Source organism: Saccostrea cucullata, unplaced genomic scaffold (genome assembly GCF_032062105.1).
Source record: "Saccostrea cucullata isolate Sc308-1 unplaced genomic scaffold, CSIRO_AGI_Scuc_v1 ctg1470, whole genome shotgun sequence".
NCBI classification, from domain to species: domain Eukaryota; kingdom Metazoa; phylum Mollusca; class Bivalvia; order Ostreida; family Ostreidae; genus Saccostrea; species Saccostrea cuccullata.
The window spans coordinates 122184-143269 of record NW_026920398.1 but is presented as its reverse complement, the minus strand read 5'-3'; the positions used below and the strand labels follow the sequence as shown (position 1 = coordinate 143269).

The window sequence follows — 21086 nt, the reverse complement described above, 5'->3', positions numbered from 1 at the left end:
TCCCTGTCAACCAATCATACCCGTTGTGAATATTATTTAATAAACGTACGCAGAGATTTGGCAAACAGACAAAAGTGTCTAAACAGAGATACTCATACATGTACCGTATTTTGCTTTAAGAAAGTAATTATAATATTTTTTAATGTACTCCACACCTGTTTTAGTCAGTTGCCTGTTTCTGTGTGTATCTATTAGAAAAGTACTGGAAAGAAGTACATAGAAGATTGACACAATGCTGACTTACTGTAGAGCGTGTATCCAAGAACAACAGTCTTCAAGAATATATTCCATTTTTTCAAGTGAGCAATTTTAAGTTCTACGATCAAGACGAAAAAGTGTTAATAATTATTTGATAACAGAAATAATTCCACCAATTTAATAATTAGAGCTCTAATTAATATAAAATATGCCTACTACTCTTACGTCGCCCGCGTGGCGCAGTGGTTAGAGCGTCTGCTCTAGAGTCGCGAAGTAAGGAGTCAATCCTTACGTCGCGGGTTCGAATCCCACTGTGGGACGTGGAGACCGGTCCTTCGGATGAGACCGTATAAACCGAGGTCCCGTGTCGCAGTAGGTGCTGGTACGAAAAAGATCCCTCACTGCTCAAAGGCCCTGGGTGCCGAGCATAGGACAAAATTTGTAGCCCTCCACCGGCAAGTGGTGGCGTCTCCATATGAGTGAAAAATTCTCGAGAGGGACGTTAAACAACATACAATCAATCATTACTACTCTTACATATATGCACCTGATCGAACCCCTTGAATTTCCAGGGTTCCGTGTTTTACGCCATCTTGATATATTTGTTTTTGTTTCTTAGATTTCTTGCTATCGATAAGTATTCGTTATATTTACCTTTTTACATCATAGGAGAGAGGAATAGGCGTGATAAATGCCTCCCCTATAGCTATGGGTCTCTTTCTAATCGAGCCCCCCCCCCCCCTCCCCCGGAATGGCACCCGGTCCGGAAGGAAATCAAAGACGCATGCGCTAGAGCAACGACTTTTTGGTGAGTATGTGTCATAGAAATCATCATTATTAGGATTTAATTTAGACAAGATCATAGAGGACGACAGTACATGTAAATATGCAAAAATACAAATAACTTAATTGACTTTAATTTTGATTCATCTTTTTAAACCCTAGTTGAAGAACAAAACTACAGTAACTATTATTTCTTTTTATTTAATCAGCTATATCTGTATTTTTTTTAAGGAGAGTGATTATGATATCCCTAGATTCGCTATTGCGTTCACTCTGTGATTTTCCGGTGTTGACAGGACTCTATTTAGCACTGCAAGGTTTATATTTGATTTTGCAATTTGATACTTTTGCGGCTTGAATGTTATTAAAATTATTTTAAAACTAACACAAATTCGCATTCATTTATTGAAAAATATTCAATTATTGTATTTAAAGAAACTGTATATTGAACAACTATGTAATGAGATATTTTTAAATTTCGGAATGGTTAAGCATTGTCAAGAACGCTATATTTTTCATTTGTAGTTTGGAGAATCTTAGAAAGAATATGGTAGCAATCAATTCACCTCTATCAAAAGAATTACATAATTATTCATTAATACATTGTCTTACACATGATATTTTGTATAATCGTTAAAATTATTCAAATCTACTTAACATTATAGTTGTTTAGTGATATTTAATTTAATTAATGTTTTTCTTCTTTGGTAGGAAAGATGTATTTGTGTGTAAATAAGTATTGTATTTTACCTTTTAAAATAATAAGTTCAAAATTCTTCCCTTTGTACTCATTTCTGGGATTTGCTTAAACTGTTTGTGATATTATGAAATCTATTTCTACATGTGTTTATTCGTTTTTATTTATTTTTTCATATCGTTTTGAGAAATATCTTAAAATTTTATTAACTAAAAGTTCTATTGCAATCTGGATTGAGTTGAGTAAAGTTTTATTCTATGATTTCATTGGCTCTATCATTTTATTGGTTATTTCCTATTTTTTCATCCAATAATACATTTTCATTATAAGTATAAATTCACGATTCAAATTTACCTATGTATGTCAGAGCAGTTTTACGTTTTCAAGAAAGAAGCTATTAATAATCCAGTGTCCATCATACGCATCTTATGGTATGTTACTTATATATTTAATTATGTGTTCCCTTACCATTTAAAGATTTGATTTACATTATTATTTGATTGCAAACGTTTTAATTTATTGTATTTTTGCATTAAAAGTTGTTACTGAAATAATAATGAATCTGTAAGATTTCAATTTGAATTGTTTAGGGTACACATTTTTTTCATAGAGTTAACTTTTTCTTAAGCGTATACTGTAGGTAAATTATCTCATGTTATTTTCACAAATTCTGTAATTTTGACTTATTATGTATTTTGTTTATTTTAGATCAATGCCTTTATTTCCTCCATAAATTATTAAACCAACATCTGCCTTACTGCTCGGTAACATTTTTAAGCTCGGAGTTTTGCCAAGCGCCTAAGATAAGCGGAGTTGAATTCCTGAATGTAGTTGAATTTATCGAGACGAATTTAAATTGCTTCAGCATTTAAAATCAGTTACATGATTTATGAAAAAGAAATGACCCTAACCTCTAAATACAGCTACAAACGACAGCAGGGTCTGAACTAAATCAAATCTTAGATATTTTTACTGCAAGACACAAAACCGTTGGACGCCATGTATTATATCCTCAAGGAAAAGAGTTGCTTCTACAATATATAAATAGTGCCTTTTTTGGAGTGTAACAGCTGAAATTAACATCCCAAAGAAAACCATTGTCAATCGATGCGTCAGCGTAGGTTGACAATGGTTTTCCGTGTGATGTCAATTTCAACTGTTACCCTCCAAAACAGACACCATTTATTTTATTATACTGAATGTCTTATTGATTTAGGATGTTAGCAAAAAAAAAAAAAAAAAATCGTCGGTCGTCTTTACGTTCAAGTTTAGAAAGCTTTCAATCTCCTTGCTACTGCGAAAAAGATTAACTGACCTCTTTATTGTTTGTGTGATACTTTAAGAGTCCTTTATCATAATTATAAAGTTTCGTTATTTCTGCACTCGCAAGCATGTTTCGTCTGTCGTTTGTTGTTTTCAAGTATCCTACATCGGACGCACGCTGTAATTGACGTCAAGTTTATTCCGGTTCTTTCAAACGCGCAAATGACTTTTTGAGAATTCTACGGTGAACCGTACGCGCATAATTTCGACGCATGTGACATTACCGTTGTGTTACCCGTTGTTACTGTGTTGCTAAGGCTGAGTGTAATAGAACGGATTGTTTACTGCGTCTAATCCAATCAGATTTTAGTGTTTAACATGAAAGTATAATAGTAAAAGTTATCATACGGTGTTGTCATCATTTTTACCGTTTTTCCCGATCAAGACAATAAGCACACAACGGATGTGACTGGTCGCCAGGGGATGCTCACTCCTCCAAGCATATGACTCCTGTTTCCTGTGTTTGATATGCGTATGATTTTATTGTATGATGGCATTTTTAGCTTTAATACTGCGCGTTATCGATATATTTTATTTTACATGTTTTCATGGTTTATAGACCCCTGACGTTTCATCATTGGGAGGGCGTGGAGGTGGAGGAATATCAGAGACAACTACAGGGAATTCAGACCAACGAAATATTTAAACTCGGATAACAAACCCATGGGATTTAACGAAACATTAAAACTCGTATAAAAAACCATGGGATTTAACAAAACATTTAAACTTGGAAAACAAACCAATCGTATTCAACAAAATGTTTACATTAATATTGGGATGCCAAACCAAAAGAGTTCAGTGAAAGATTTAAACTTTGAAAAAAAAACCCAATGGAAATCAGAGAAACATTTAAACTCGGATAAGAAGCTAATAAAATCCGTGAAACATTTTATATCGGATAACCAACCACTGGAATTCAACAAAATATTAAAAATCGGGTAGTTAACCAGTGGAATGCAACGATACATTTAAACTCGGATGACAAACTAAAGAAATTAAGCGAAACTTTTAAACTCGGAGAACAAGCCAATGAAATTCATCAGAACTGTTATAACCTTATAACAAACCAATTGAATCTAAAGAAATATCTATACTCGTGTATCAAACCAAACGATTACAGTGAAACATTTCAACTCGGAAAACAAACCAATTGACTTCAGTTTAACATTTAGACTCGGAAAACAAACCAATGGAATTCAGTAAAATTTTTAAATTGGATAAAAACAATGGAATTCAGACAAACATGAATATCTACTGAGTGTGTCTTTTCTAGTCTTTTTAATTTTTCCTAATGCAAATTTGGATTATAACCAGTGAAAATAAAGTATGTTTTTTTTTTTTTTTTTTTTTTTTTTTAAAGTGTTTTTATTTTAAAAAAATTAATGTCATGTTGATATCTGTTCGCAGAAAGAGCATTTTTTGATATATTAAATTGACATACACTTGTTTACAAAACAAAATAAAACACTTTTATTACAATACTTAGTACATGTAATATACATTTCAGAATTGATAACCATTTTTTAAAATAAATTGTTATTAACATTCTTGACATCTTTGACCAGATTATATTCTGATTCCATTTTATCTGTCACTAACACTGTAAACTCTGGTTTGTGATCTTTTCCAATGCTTGATATTCGCCTTCTTGTTCCTTCTGTTGATAATCCTTAATCTCCAGGAGATCGGTATATTGTCCATCTTTACTCTCCATGAGATCAGTATAATCTCCATCTTTACTCTCCACGAGATCAGTATGCTCTCCATCCTTACTCTCCGCGATATCAACATACTCTTCATCCTTACTCTCTGTGAGATCAGCATATTGTCTCTCCTTACTCTCTGTCACTGGCTGCCTGTCCCCAATCCTCACTTTAAGCTGATCATATGTGCCTACCTCAAGATTCCTCTCACTTATGTTAATATGGTCATATTCATTTTCTGAAGTAATAATTGCAAGTGGCTTCTTGCAAATTGATGAATGACATACTATCCTGAAAGTCAATACATCAGTGAATAAATGATGCTTTGTGATTGTCGTTGATCAGACATTCAACTTAGACAAAAAACTACGATATTTTCAATATTAATTTTAATATGGTCAAGTGTTGCAAAAAAAAAACATACACACTTCACAATATTTCATATTTATTCACATTACTAATAAGCTGTAAAATTTATATAATGGCATCACATGGGGAATGTTACTGGACAATAGGAGCCCTCGATCCAACCTCTTGAATTTTGGCGGATCCTTGTTTTTATGTCCCAGATTTGAATCGTTTGAGACATCAATCTCTGTTCGTTTTCTTCATGATAACAGTGTATTTAGATAATATTGTAACAAAAATATCATATATAGTCAAACGTAAATAGATTTAAATCTAGTCAACTTACATTCGTTAAAAATTTATATAAAGTCACCTTGTAAAAATTCCAATCAAAATGACCAACACCAGCACTGAAGGTATTGAAACCAATAGCACCATAGTCAATGCATTAAAACTATCTGGAAATACAAGAATTTTATTTTTAAAATGATCCATTATAAATGGTACGTTGTATTTACATGCAAATGCAACCTTGTAATGATAGCACTGGAAAAATATTGAAATTTTTGTCACATTTTTTCAATTTTATTTGTGAATTTGCAAACCCAGACTTAAAGAAAAAATCTTATGGGATATAACCGAACATACACCTCACAGATGTCAGTCTCTTAGATGTAAAATAATCTGAATATAAGGTATGGTTTCCAGTTGTATAAAAAAGCCCAATTACTCGAGCGACTCGCATATTTGATTTAACAATATCCGATCCTCAGGCAGGAAGGATAACTTCAAAAATTAATATTTAGCTTGAAATATGAAGCTTGAAAATGAAATTTTTTCATGCAGCAATTTCAGTTTATTCATCTTTATAATATTCAAGGTCTTTGAAAGTCGTAGAGAAGGTCTTATAAAAGTTGACATTTGTACCCTATAGAAGGAGAAAAAAATTAATACAGTTTAAAGAGAAATAAGATTTTCTTGAATAAAGCCTTAGATAATAATGCTTAACAGCATTATATGAAATGAGAAGTGATTTGTGGTGTCTTGCAATGCTAGAAAAAGCCTTTTACACTATGTATTATAGAATACATGACGGAAATAGAAGGCAAAAAATACCAACTAAGTATAAAAATTATGTCAATTTCTCTGAATGCCTGGATACCTATTGTTTTTTAACCTCATATATATTTGTTGATCAATTTGCAATTAGAAAATGCATTGATGATATTCCAATTCGCATTTCCTGCAAAAATATTGGAGATTTGACAATTTTCCCTATATGATACGATTAACTTGAATATTTAACTCTAAAGAAATATTGGGGATATCTTTGTGGATTCTGCAATACTTTTGAGTATTTTTAATGACTTAACTGCTAATTCTATAAACTTGAGGATCGGACTACGTTGAATACATATTATTTGAAACAAGTCTTTAAAGACACATATTGAGATAACAAACAGTATTCAAGATCGAAAGTCCATAAAATAATACAAAATAGGAGCAGAGCAAACAGGAACCTCCTAACATCAGAGATGGGATCAGGTGCAATGCACCCATCAAAAAATCTATTTTCAATAAAAATTGAATGAAATTTTCTCATTCGCCATTTATTTTTCTTTGCAATAATTAAGATGAAGAGAAGTCTCTATATTATTTTAAACCCCCATAAGTCGGAATCATTATAATCTATTTTTACCACTGGAAGAAGCCCCAGGCAGTGTTGCAATCCTGGCGCTTGTAACAGAAATAGAACCAGGCAGTGTTGAGATTCGGGCGGTTGTAACAGAATCAGCATTAGGAAGTGTTGTATTTCGATCTGTTGCTTCAGAAATTGCATCACGTAGCGGATCAGATACACTTAGTGTTATGTTTTGAATGGTTATAACAGAATCTGTACCACCACGTGATGTTGCAGTAAGTTCCGCTGTTACACTTGTTGTGATTTCTCCTTCTGTTGTTGATTGACAGGTAGGATCTATTTCTCCTAGAAAGTTTCCAAATTGAAAATGTTAACTTTTCAAAGTTAGAAATTCATTACAGTCTGCATTCACAAAGGCACAAGTTTAATTTTATGTTTGTATACTTGTTTTTGTATTTTCCAATTGCTTTATAAACAGTGTAACATGCAATGAACCGAATAAATTTGCCTTGATATTCTTCGTTGTATTAATGCTTACCAAAACAATATCTTTCTGGACAGGCATCTAGAGCCGCAAGGCAATATGCTCTGAATAAACCACAGTTTCGAATTCTTATTGGGACTTTTTTCGTACAAGGGTGCGAGAAACCAACTTGGCACACGGTTCCATCAATTTCTTCCTCATATCCCAATGGTATATTTCCTATTGATAGAAAGAAAGTAAACGTTAAAAATTACAAGATTTATCTGAGTTTTATATATTTGAAAGAACTTTAGATTGAAATTCAACAATACAATTTTGCATTTGTAGAAATACATAAATATAAAGGTCGGTGAAAGATTTGAAGATCTTTGATAATTTAAAGATTTATTATATTATATTATTTATATAATCATATCCATGCAATATCATAATTGATTTCTGCATCTAAACTAGTATTACATATGAAAACATCTCTTGGGAAACATTTTTGTAGAGTTTAAAGTATACATGTAACAGAGATTCACGTAATGTGTGCTGGTAGTATCATATTCACCTCTTTTAGCGTTTTGATTGTCAAACAATAAATAAGCAGAAATATAATTAAGAAAATAAAAATGAGATATCTTTATTTCGGTTAAAAACCATTATATTTCATTTCCCAATAGACGAATTTTACACATGAGGAACATGAGTGCGTTTATGCAATGTACTTTCATCTCAACAATATTAATATTCTTTGACTGATGCATTGCTTTTATTAACTGATACAATCTGCTGCTTATAGTTTATTTATCGAATATCATTTTTATACAAATATTTAGGTCATTTTTACAAATATAAAACGGAATATTCCTTAAGTTGAAACAAGGGAATCACTCTTTTATGGCACTTGATTCATACTCTAGGCTCTTACGCATCCCAGTTTTCATTGCATCCTGTTTGTATTGCTTGTAATGAGTTTTGATCATGATTTTTACATCTAAGGTTCATATTTCATTATTATTATACTACATGTAGCCCATTTGTCATAGGGAAACAAACAAACTAAGGTAAGTGCACGAAAGGCATATTTAACATACTTGGCAGTATTAAAACCTAAAGAAATAGGACTGTCTTCATATCGACAAGAATGAAGATAACTAAAAGTGTTCATTGACATAGGGCAATTCCAATTTAAGCTTGGACTCTCAGTAAGGCGTTGCATTCTCGATGTTGCATAATTAGCTTTTGAAATATGCATAGGATAGAAATTCGATCGAATGTCAAAAAGTGTAGGATATAGCCAATCAAAAGTTCTCCCACGACACAGAGACGGGGCGAAATACGCCTCATCGTTTTCAACAACAATTTAAAGTTCCTAATGTTTTTAATTTCTTTACTAATGTATTCGTCATTTAACATACGTTGAGCCAAGAATACCATGCCTTACTGATAGTCCAAGCTTACCTGAGAGTTGTAATAAATCTAGACAGAAAGAACAGTGAACAGGGAAAAATACAGATCCTTGAAACCCCCAGAGGTGTGATCAGGTAACCAGGACAAGTAAAAATTCCTCTTGACTTGGCAGGTCATAGTAAGCTCATTATTTTGATCAGGAAAACGAAAAAATCCGTCTTCAAATCTAGTAAACAAACACTGACCTAAGACAGTATTTGGTACAAACCAGACAATGTGCAAACCATCTTATTCTTTTTTAGAAACAAGCTAATATCTGAAGATACGTTCAACAGTATACATGTACAGTTAAAATCATAAATTCGGAAGAAATCAAAATATTCATGAAAACAAATCAGTAACTGACAGTCAGCTGAAATTTTCTTTGGTATGAATTTAAATAATACCGTTTAACCAGTATGGAAACTCAGCTCCACAGCTGCCTAAGGCGGGGGGATAAGTGACCATGTCAAAGTTAAATCGGTACCATCCGGGGGTGATATAGCGATCACAGTAATTTCCGGATCCATTGTATCGACAATTTACTGCTCTATGTTTGGGCTCAAATGGAGTGGCTGCAGTTGCATTTTCACAAGCTTCTAAAACGAAAATAAAAAGAAGTAAAAGAAGTACAGTAATAGCTATATTACGCTCTAAAATATGTATTTTTTTTTAAGTTTGGAAAATGTATTAAATATTATAACATTCTGAGTGAGTGTCCATATTTTTCGGTTTTACGTATAAAACTTATAGAAAAGAAGTATTGCTCTCATGTTAATACTTATAAGTTTATGAAAACACAGATGTTACCAACGGCATGAATACATTGATATCTTACATTGCCTTAAAAATTTTTAAATATAAGATGAAGTGTAGATTTATAGATACAACTTGTAACAAAGAATCCCTGTTTAATTTTGTTAAATCATCTTTAAATACATATCAGTATATTGCAGAATTTTCATATGAAAACGTACAGATTCACAAATTGCTGAAAAAAGTTTGTATTAATTTGTAAATGTTAATTTATGTTAAATTACCAGCAGGTCCACAAAACCAGTTGTGGAGTCTGTGTGTTAGCATGAGGGCATTGTGGACTCTTGAATGTGTGGAAGGTGGCCTATCATGCTAACATAGGAACATACTATATTCTTTATAATTCCATAATACAAGTATTTACACATTTGTCATAGCTTCTCATATCTTATCTACTATAATCATCATTATTAGTATAATGATCATTTCAATTATTGTCTCAAATTGATTATAGCTTTTTTTTCTTTATTCTATGTGAAAAGAAACAGTTTATCTGTGTACGTATTATATACAGCTTTTCTTTTTTTTCTTTATTCTATGTGAAAAGAATCATCAAATGTCAACGTGTAATGTAGTCTATCTGTGTGTTATTTATATCATTGTTTGTTATCAATAAAAGAGAAAAAAATACTTATAAGTTTGAGAAAATTATGTCCATCACAAATGTTGACTCGCTGTTAAAGCTTTCTTTGTTTGCTCAAAAGATATTTGCCTGCTTTCAGTAATTATTTTCTTATTTGACACTACTCTTTTTTACTTGACTTCGTATTTTCTTTATCTGTAAATATCTTCCTGTACCTTATATACGTTTGTATTGTCGAAGAGTAAATATACAAACAGTTAAGTCGTGAACCAATGCGGTATGAAGAAAAGAGAGACCATCTTCAATAACATGACATCATTTGTTAAGAACAAGGTATAGTTTCAATACTAATTAACCCCTGTATTTTTCTAAAATATGAAAGTGATATGAGAAATTAAAATTCATTATTTCTGATTCATAGGAATTCCATGCAGTAAGAATACATAAATCATTTTTCTGTTATGACCTCCTAAAGGCTAATTGTGACATCATTAACTTGTGCATTTTCCCGTATTTTCTTAAAAAGTTGCAGAAGACATCAATTTTAAGTGATATTTCCTTTCAGAAAACATACTCTGCCACCGTCGTGCAGAAAAATTTTGAGATATGTAATTTTTCAAAGCAGTTTACATAATATATCCAAAAACTAAAGTGGGCGACAGTGGCAGACACTATTTTCTTAAGGAAAATAAACACAAAAATGGGTGATTCTGAGGCTTTTCTGCATTAAACTTAGAAATGTACCAAATTAATAACGTCATATTTCCAGAACGGTCCTCCTTCATGCCATATTCTTTAATAATCTATCATATTCAATTACTCAACTCTTGTTAAAGCCAATTTTATAACTTTTTAAGAACACTAAATTTTTATGGCACAATAATGCCCAAACTGTATCTTCTTCTTTCTAAATAAAGTCGCCAAATGACTTATTCCAGAGATAATTGTCCGTAATAAAACAAACCTATGCTCCCTGCTTTAGGAAATGTGTTGTTAAATCTTTGAAAAGTAACATTGTTTTAAAATGTGTCGACAAATGTATGTGCTCTTTATTGCCTCAAAGAAAATTTGTAAATAAGGTAAACTTCGTTATCTCGACATCGACGGGACAGTCGGAAAATGTCGAGATATCCGAGGTGTCGAGATATCAGAGTTGAGACTCGACGTCCCTAATTTTACTTCATACTAAAACCATAGACATGAACAGACGTACCTACAGGTACCTACATGTCTTCAATTAGACTGTCGCTCGTTTGTTTCAGTTATCCTTCTATATTTATTAGAAAATCTAAGAAGTTATTCACAAATATTATTTATTTAATGAATTTTTTCTTTTTTATCGAAATCTGATCATTTTACTAAAAACCGTTTTCCATCCATCATTCGATCCGCGTGCCACTAGCTCTGTCAGAATAGGATATGAAATGCGCTCTATAAACTCTAAACTGGAACGGTATAAAGTCGACTTCCGAGATACATGAAAAAAATTCATGCGTATAATTTTTAATTTATTTCATTTCACTTCTTTTTTATTTCATAATCATTCATCATTAATTTTCATTTTATTGTCAATGCAAAATTTGAAGGGAATGGCGCATTTAACAACATATGCCGCCATATTACGGCTGATGCAATAGTCGTACATGCCGTAGATTTGATTGATTCCTGTTGAATGCATTTTTACCACAATTTTTAAGTTAAATTGAATTCAATGTTGAATTTTTAAAATAAAATGTTTAAGTTTTGTTAGATTTCGACATAAAAAACGGTTTTACATTTACGCAGAATCAAGCAGATTTATCAATGATATTACCCAAGCTGAAAATTAAACATTTTAATTAACGTATTAGAGACGCCGAGGGGGCTTGGGATTCCTCTACAAACACATTTCTACAGAGCAGTATATAGTCAAAACATGGGTGTGAAAGGTGTGAATTTCTGCCGACGTCGAGATACATGGAGTCGTCCGTGCGTGACGAGCGACCAGCTGATAAATAATTGGGTTAAGTAGAGCAGAAAATTGCCCTGATGTCGACATATACCAGGTAAATTTTGCTCTTGGGACTGTGAAATACGTCGAGATAAGCGGGGTAGTCGACATTACAGAGGTCGACATATCAGAGTTTTTGCAAATCATTTGTATAGTAAATAATGCTGGGACCGCGGACAGACGTCGACATATCCCAGGTTGTCGACATATCCGATGTCGAGATACCGAAGTTTACCTGTAGTTTTAATATGGTCTATTGCTTGGGATTTGGACATTCATGAAAAGAAAGACTTAAATTTATTTTCTCAAAACAAATCAAATAATATAGAAAAGAAAAGAACCAGATTCAAATTTTAAACGTGCAACCATTTTTCAGAACAAAACGATGTATCTAAAAATATTGCATATACATGTATTAATCATGATAATCATTTACGCACTTGTACAATTCGTTCTTAAACCCGTATATTTCGAATATATTTCTAACCAATATAAGTTATATTTCCCTGTTTTTTGTAGACGGTGGTTGATCTTGAATTGTAAACTTCCTGAAAAAGTACTTTTTGGAATTGATGAAAATAGCTTACCAAAACTCAGAAAAGGAAAAACAAAAATAAAAACTCACTTTCTGAAATGCAGTAGTAAAGACTTTGTCCATCTAGAAAAAATGTATATCTTAGGAAAATTTTAGTTTATTTAGTTTAAAGGTTCAAATTTCAAAATAATAAGACAAAGGAAAATCAAAATTTATTTTTAAGGTTTAACTTGTGAACAACAAATTTGTGAAACTGCTTATAAGAAAGCTCATATCATATATCATATGAAAAAAAATTAAGTCTCATACAATTGCTAAGTTAAAAAGAAAAATACATCTTTTAAAAATTGTACTGAACTTTGACATAACATAAGATAAGTTGTGTAAATTGTAACCAGAAAAAACGTCAAACCACGGAGAACAGACAATAATAGTATTCATCAGCATCACATATACAAACTTCATCTGAAATACATTGCTAATTAATCATTTTTGTCAACTACTTTTTCTGTAACACATTGTACATTAATTTCTGTAAACTACAAATTCATATTGACATGTTTAAAATTGCTGTGTTACAAATGTTCTAAGTTATATTTTTTATGCTCTGCCGAACAAAGATACTACTTTTCTAAATTTTAGCATATCAGTATCAAAATAACTTTTACCTTGTATTTTTAAGGGAAGCTTCATTTAGTTGATTTCAGTTAAAAGTGTCATCTTCACCAGTATTTTCAACATTTACATGTAAGTAAAACCACACATTTAATTGAACAGTATGACGTATACTGAATAAAACTTCCTGTTAAAATACTTCAGTGTTCAGTGTGCTTTTACCCCTATATAACTGATTTTGTAAACGAAAAATTAGACAAAACTTCAGCATTTGAAAGTTCATCAATGAAATATTAATCAGAAAGATCGAATTTGCATAATTCTGTTAAAATCACGTATCATAATACATGGATTCTAATTAAAATTCTGTTATTCACTAGTGTGTACCTCAATATCCTGTTTATTTACGTGTGAATGTGTTTTCCTTATATATATATTTTTTTTTTTTTTGAAAAATTTTTCTTTAATAATAGTTATATATGCATTAAATTGTCCAAATTTAATGCAATCTTTGTTCGCTGTTCTTCTTTAAATGCGAAAAAAGTAATATGAAGAAAAAAATAAATACTAAATAAAGTGTAATTTTCGCCCCATGTAAAGGGCCGAGGTTTTCAACCGGTCGGTTTTCCTGAGGTAAGTTTGGTATGGGATGGAGCTTAATCGAAGCGGCTGAGAAGCCCCGAGGGCACGACATTGGCTTGTGTATACTACCTATATACATAGGGTGTTACCTGAGTGTATTACCTGTATTCGTTTTCCTACAATATTGTAAAACGAAGTCGTTTTTTCATGTTAGCTCAAGAATTGAAATGCATGAAATAAAACATATTTTTATTGCGGACAGCTTGAATCCTTCTCAAATTCATTCTTTTAAAACTTGTATTTTTAATAACTTGACAATTTTAATATACTGTGGTGTTTCTTAATCATATGTTGTATCGAAAATATACATTTAGTACCAAAATCTATCGTTGTAATCTGGCGACAAAAAGGGAAGTAATTCAAATTATACATTGTGTATGCAAGAAGAAAGTTGATCATAAATTAGTCTCTCGGTAAATAACAATTAAACTTAGAAACATTGTTTTGAAAACAAACTGCTGAAATAGAAAATAAAAGTCTAAATACAGTGTTAATATTTTTAAGGTAAACCCTACTTGATTTTTCCATAATGCATGGTATGTAAAATGGCCAGGCCAGGGGTTCGGACGGGGGTGATTCGCCGACAGCTATGGTTGAAACTGGAATCTAATATCAACTGCATCAAACTTTTTTCTTTCAGGATTCATAATTTCAAATATCAAATGCAAAGCATTATGTTATAATCCGGGTTCTTTCTAGAAGAAAAGCGACACGTACAGGTTTATCTTATAATTAAATAAATATAATTTTTCACTTGTCTCCTGAGCAATGTTAAATGTTGTCATACTTGTTTTAAAAAAAAACAATTGTATTCATTTCCATGATACTAGCTTCAAGCGCGGGTCCGGATATTGTGTTAATTAAGGAGGAATAAATGTACGTTAACTCATGTTTGACACTGAAATTAAAATTATCGATTGTAATCGTGAAATGATGTCCCCTTTTAATATCAAAATTATAATATATATGCATGATTTTTCTTATTATTTTTTTTAATTATTTGATAGATTGAATATATTTTAGGCATATTCTTAGGAATTAAAAAAGAACGCTTCGATTGCTTCTTTATCATGTTGGCCTATGTTAACTGGATGGTCGGTACGATCTGCAGACAAGGTACACAAAATATACACAACGGCAGAAAGCTAAATGTCAATCAAATCAAAGTATCCAATCCCAGGCTTAATTTCAGATGATTGACAGGGTTTCCAAGAATAGGTAAATTTGAAGGAGGTGCTTATTTCCTCCCCCTTTAATTTCAACCTTTCACACTTGCTAACAATTTAATCAAGTTTTAAATCCGCCCAATCACAGTTCTGTTAAAGAAAATAATACAGTGTTCTTTGATTTCGACCCGTTTTTAATACGCCAAAATGTGACAAGGGTGAATTGTGCGAAAGAAAATGGGAGGAGGAGGGATTTCCCTGTATATTGTATAATTATATATCACTCATCTCTCTCATTTATAGACCGTTGGGTATGCAGCCAGTCGGAGGCTTGTTAGTTAACGTAAAAATTGCTTTAATTTAATGATTTGAGGTTAAAATTCAAGTTTTGGAATATACCTAACCATTTTGCAATTTTAATTTCATATTTCAAATGTTGGATGAGACGTACATGCATGAATTGCTCTGGGTGAATCAATCTATACAGCGGTACGTGTAATATCTTCCTTTATCTATGTCATCGATGTCGTTTTCATCCACCTGCAGATGATGTTACAATATGAATGTAGATTTTTTCCCCTAAAGTATACAATTTGTTAGATCAATATTTTCTTGGAAAATTGATTCCTTTGTACTATATTGTACAAATACATTCAATCAAAATGAACATTTGAGACCCTTACATTTTAGGTTTACAAATCCTTTTTTATATCACTACAATGTTCATTGACCTCATACTGCGTGTACGTTATTAGCCTCCTATTAGGGCTATAACAAATCCTCTCTACACGATGTTTTTTTTTTAAATCACTATGACTTACTCTAGCATCACTGTTGATGAAAGAGTTTTATGCAATATATGCGCCTTACTGCAAAAAATAAATCCTCTTATAATCCATTACGTTTCTTAGTTTGTTTAAAACTATCGTTGATTTTCTTTCTGTTGTTGCCAATATTTTTAAGGATATCGATGTCATATTTCTAGTCATTATAAGTGGAGTAGAGGAAGAAAAAAATTGCTGCACATTTGGTAATATTGCTGAAGACACTGATGGTTAAGGAAGTGCCTGGTTGTTACATATATAAATCAAAGTACTGAAAGTACTGAAAAGCGGTTAGCATGCTTTCATCTAATATGTACCGAAAAAAGTGCATGAAATGATATTTAAGTATGCATATCTTTGTCCAATGCCATCAGAGAGAAAAAAACCAGACATTCTGTTTTTGTAATACTTTACTTAATAGTAAAACCAATAACATTCAAAACTGATGTCACAGATGGATGCAATCTAATTAAAATCAGATGTTTCGAATCCGCTACTGCTTCTCAAACATCTAACAACGTCCTAATTGGGGTCATGTAAGAGTGAATATTCGATTAGCCACAGAAAATGGTTCCTCCGAAATCTTGGCTTATAGTTCAGATGGGTTTCTTGTTTTCACCACCGAACCAAAACACCCGAGGAGTTTTGTAGTAAATAAAATATACATTGCAAAAGCTGTGTTATGTATGACGTGTGGGGTATCTTGTATAGTTTGCGCTCTTTCGTTTGCATTATTCACGTTCAGATGCCAGACTGCAGACTATACATGAAATTCCAAAATTACTTTAATTCAACGTAAGACAGTATCAATAATGATGATATATAGCCGTGGAATTAATTTGAGAATTATTTACCGAGGCTTGAATCTACATAGCCAAAGTGTTTGTGTTTACTGGTACATGTATTCATAAGCGAAAGGTCGCTCTGATGTGACCCCGAATGGGATGTTAGATGTTTGAGAAGCGGTAGCGGATTTGGAACATTTAAATAAATTTTAATTAGATTGAAATGCATGTTTCAAAATTCAAACATGAGATTTCTTCAGTTTGAAAGACAGGAAGTGCATTTTTAAAACTTCTCTCTTGGTGGCATCCAATCGTTCTCTGGATTAAAACAATTATGTTGATGTTGAAAATTTAATTGTCTTTCATGCTCTATTGAATCTGAAATTAGGTAATTGTAAAGCCTACTATAGCAAACAACTAAAAAAATGACAAGTTAAATTCTTTAGATTAATGGATTTGGAGTAGTGTAGATCTACAGCTTGCTAGTCAGAGAAAAAAGGATGGCTGAGCAGAGACTTTGTAAATGAATTGATATCAGAGAGCTCCAGATGTGTAGGCTCACTGCGGGTGTAACCTGTCAACGATGGATGCTTACTTCTTCTAGGCAACGGATCCCACCTCTTGAACTTTCAGGAGTCAGTTTTTCTTCTTAAATCGATCATTGATCATTCTGTATTTTGATGCAGATACTTCCGTTTAGAAATATTATGAACTACTACTTCTACGGGAAGACTGGCGAGTAAGCAAGATTATCAAGCTTTATGAAATGTACTTTATTGACTTTTCAAACAAGTGAATGTTCGAATAAAGTAAATGGTCTATGAGAATCATTTAAAAGAAGTCTTGCACAATAATGTGTATTTGCCATATACTCTATATGCAATATTGTTCTCAAATAAAACATGTGAAAAGGAAAGTTGTCTAATCAATCAATACTAGTATTTAAAAATTCAAATGTACACTAAAAGTCAGTGTAACTTAAGAAGTTATCGGTGTCATTTTCTTGTCGGTTTATATATGTCGGTTAAACAATATACACTGATTTTTTTCTATCAATGTGCCTCTAAACACCTGTATTTTAATTTAATTCTTCTCAAACGCTCAAAATAATAATCGACAAATTGGATAAATTCAAATTTAAAAAGTATTTTCACAGCTAATAATACGTTCCCTAGGAATTGATCAAATTTTCAAAACTTATAAATAAGCATTAGTATATATTTTAAATTTTTGCTAATTGCCAAGATTTTTCATACCTCATTCTTCTGTAAATAATAATGTCGGTTGATTTTTAGAAGAGGACCACAATGCTGATTAAGATTAATATATATTTATCCATTTTTTTTCAAAATTAATTTTACTACTTTAAGTGCCCCATTATTTTTTTTCAAAACTCAAAGTAAGTGATCCCTTATGATCGTTTGTAATAAATTATCAAAGACGGGGTAGAGAATTTATCCCTGGAAGCAGAGCTTTTATAATCTGTTTATTAGACAGAGAAGAAAACAAACGTTTCATTGTGGAGGTAATCCTATTGTTTCCATAAAAACGTTGCAAAAAGTGTAAACCTTACAGATGTATTCGGTGTTTTTATAACAGCGTTTTTCAGGTATTACTTAACTTAATAAATGGTGTTTCTTAATACTTTGGCAAGGACAATCAAACTCGATCGAGAGATTTGCTGATGTTTTTGCAGTCTGTAATAACCTTCAACCTGCTGTATAATTAACCGTATCGTTCAACTTTCAAAGATAAACTAACAGTTGCTATAAATCGCGATCGCACGATGTACATGTAATAAGGACCAAATTCTCAGTTCTTTGAACTTAGTGTTCTAAGTATTGTCAATGCTTTGGTAAATACTTAAATAAGAATTCGATATAATCGTTATAATAGCCACTTTTCATACACAGCATATTGTCAATCTCTCACCAGGGGGCGTATTACGCCAACAGTATACAAATCATAGGAAGCGCTTTGCTGAAGTTACCGTTGTCGATAGGTAGCGCCTTGTGGAAATTTCCGGTTTTGGTTGCAGAAGGATAAGGTTACGTGCCATAAAGCGATGTCGATAGGTAGCGCCTTATGGAAGTTTCCGGTTTTTTGGAGCCCATGCCATAAAGCGGTTAGCTAGCTAACCGCTTAAAAACTGTCTTAAAATCATGAATGATATGGAGATAACGAACAGTATATTCAACGTCAGTAAACAATACAAAATAGGAGCAGAGCAAACACGGACCTCCCAAAAATCAGAGGTGGGATCAAGTGCTACGGAGGCCAAGATGGAGTGAGTATCCCCTGCTGACCGGTAACACCCGCCGTGTGCTCCTTGTCATGATCAGGAAATAACTGGAAAATATGTCGTCAATTTAGTGTATAAATAATGGACTAATAATAAGTATGAAAAACGTCAGTCAGCATTTGACTCAATGATATATTGTATTTGCTGACAATTGCAAGTCATTGTATCGACCATAGAACTTAAGATATGAAGCCTTTAAACCATAATGTTGATATTCTTGTTTCATGAACTGTTTGTCAATAATTTACCTCGTTTTTAGAAACTTTTCATATTTAGAGCATGCTCTTGTTTAGCTAATCAATTGAGATATGAACTCCGTTTGGAGGTGACGAAGGTACATTGCTGCATTAGTAATGGAAGTTGACGATAGAAAAGTTAAAATCAAAATTATTTCATTTTCTGTCTGCTGCAGTTCATCGTTGGTTCAATTGTTGAATCAATGAAACTGTAATAGATTTTTGACCCGTTTTTCTCTGTTATTTGATGTTGCTAAATCTCAGCCGCTGTTGCTCTCAAAGAATGTTTTACATGGTGTCCCTTAAATCCTGATTGTTCACAAAGATTTGCTATATTTTTTTTCAAAACTTGAACACCAACTTCGGAATCTGCATATCTGCTTATGCCTACCTACTTCAGAGTATTTACCACCCTTTGGCCTGTGTTTTGAAAAAAAATATGTATTACTTTCTCCATTAGATGAGTACATCTTCACCCGTTAAGTTTTACTTCTTGGAAAGTAGTCAGAACTCAAGTTAATTATTCATTTCAATATAAATTTACCTGGCACTGTCTATTAAGTTAAACAATACAGTTATATTTTCATCCTTTTTGATTTCACCCCTCACTCTCTGGACAATCAAGTGTTGTTGCGTAATCATAGTGAATACATACATTTGTATACATAAAGATCACCTGGGAAGAAGGATATGGAAATAACGAACAGTATTCAATCTCAACGTCCATTAAACAATATACAAAATAAGAGCAGAGCAAACACGGACCTCCGAAACATCAGAGGTGGGATCAGGTGCCATGGAGGAGTGAGCATCCCCTGCCGACCGGTCACACCCGCCGTGTGCTCGTTGTCATAATCAGGAAATAACGGAAAAAATCCGTCGTCAATTCAGTGTATAAATAATGGACTAACAATTGGTATGAAAAACGTCAGTCAGCATTTCATTCAATGATAAATTGTATTTGCTGACAAGGTCATTGTATCGACCATAGAATTTACGAAATGATGACTTTATACGAGACTGTTGATATTCTTGTTTCATCAACTTGCTTGTCAGTAATTTACCTCGTTTAAGAAATTGTTCATACGTAGAGCATGCTCTTGCGTATCGAATCAACTGAGATATATATACTCCGTATGCAGGTGATGAAGGTATATTGCTGCATAAGTAAGGGAAGTTGACGATAGAAAAGTTAAAGTCATCACGTTTATCATATAGCTTGGTTGTTAGATTACCATTAGTGTCTTTTTCAAGTAAAATATCCAAGTATGAAGCAGAAGTGTCGGACTCTGTGGTATCTTTTATCTCAAGCTCACCAGGATATATCGTGTCGACGTAGGAATGGAAATTATCATTATTAATTGACAATACGTCGTCGATATATCTAAATGTGGAGTTGAAGGCCACATCAAGTGTTTTCTTCTTTTCACGCATAAGATTTTGCATAAATTCTGCTTCATATGAATATAAAAATAAGTCTGCTAATAACGGAGCGCAATTTGTACCCATGGGAATTCCAATAGATTGTTGGAATACCTGGTCTCCAAAAACCACATAGATATTGTCAATCAGAAACTCAAGCATCTTCTTGATGTCAACTTCAGAGTACTTATGTGTGCAATCAGAATCTGTTTTAACAAAATAATTTTTCAAATGACCAATGACGAGGTAAGTAAATTTACGAGTTCCATTTCTGTTGAAGAAGCAGCTGTCAATGATATCAAAAAGCCTGGATTTTAATTTGTCGTGGGGAATTGTTGTGTATAAAGTTGAAAAGTTGTAAGTTTTTAAGCTGTTGATTTTGGTAAAACCTTGTGATTTCAAATTGTCCAAAAGTTCTTTAGAATTTTTAAGTATCCACATCTGATTTACACAACTTCTTGAATATACAGTTGTACAGTACTTTTGAAGTTTTTCCTTCACTACTGTCAATATTTTAGTGAGAAGTAACGAAAGAGGCTTGGTTGAACATTTACTGGA

At 32.4% G+C, this 21086-nt stretch overlaps 1 protein-coding gene and 1 long non-coding RNA gene across 7 annotated transcripts in view; one reads left to right on the top strand and one right to left on the bottom strand.

Annotated features, from left to right (window-relative positions):
- Positions 1-944: 944 nt before the first annotated feature.
- LOC134248274 (uncharacterized) lies at positions 945-1558 on the top strand. The gene is made up of 3 exons (XR_009988018.1): positions 945-1010; positions 1213-1298; positions 1507-1558. It is a non-coding gene; the product is annotated as an uncharacterized LOC134248274 (long non-coding RNA).
- Positions 1559-4368: 2810 nt separating this feature from the next.
- Positions 4369-21086, bottom strand: part of LOC134248300 (uncharacterized) — a 37037-nt gene continuing 20319 nt past the window's right edge. The window contains exons 1-8 of one of the 6 annotated variants that reach the window (XM_062730736.1): positions 13205-13407; positions 12932-13001; positions 12627-12659; positions 9020-9211; positions 7233-7397; positions 6752-7036; positions 5426-5510; positions 4370-4995 (exon numbers count right to left, since the gene is read on the bottom strand). In XM_062730736.1, the coding sequence (XP_062586720.1) occupies positions 4596-4995; positions 5426-5510; positions 6752-7036; positions 7233-7397; positions 9020-9211; positions 12627-12659; positions 12932-13001 (1230 nt within the window). In that variant the 5' untranslated portion in view covers positions 13205-13407 and the 3' untranslated portion in view covers positions 4370-4595. Of the gene's footprint in view, positions 4996-5425; positions 5511-6751; positions 7040-7232; positions 7398-9019; positions 9212-12626; positions 12660-12931; positions 13002-13204; positions 13408-21086 lie in introns of those variants that run through there. The other 5 variants (XM_062730711.1, XM_062730718.1, XM_062730742.1 and 2 more) reach the window with 5 other exon arrangements.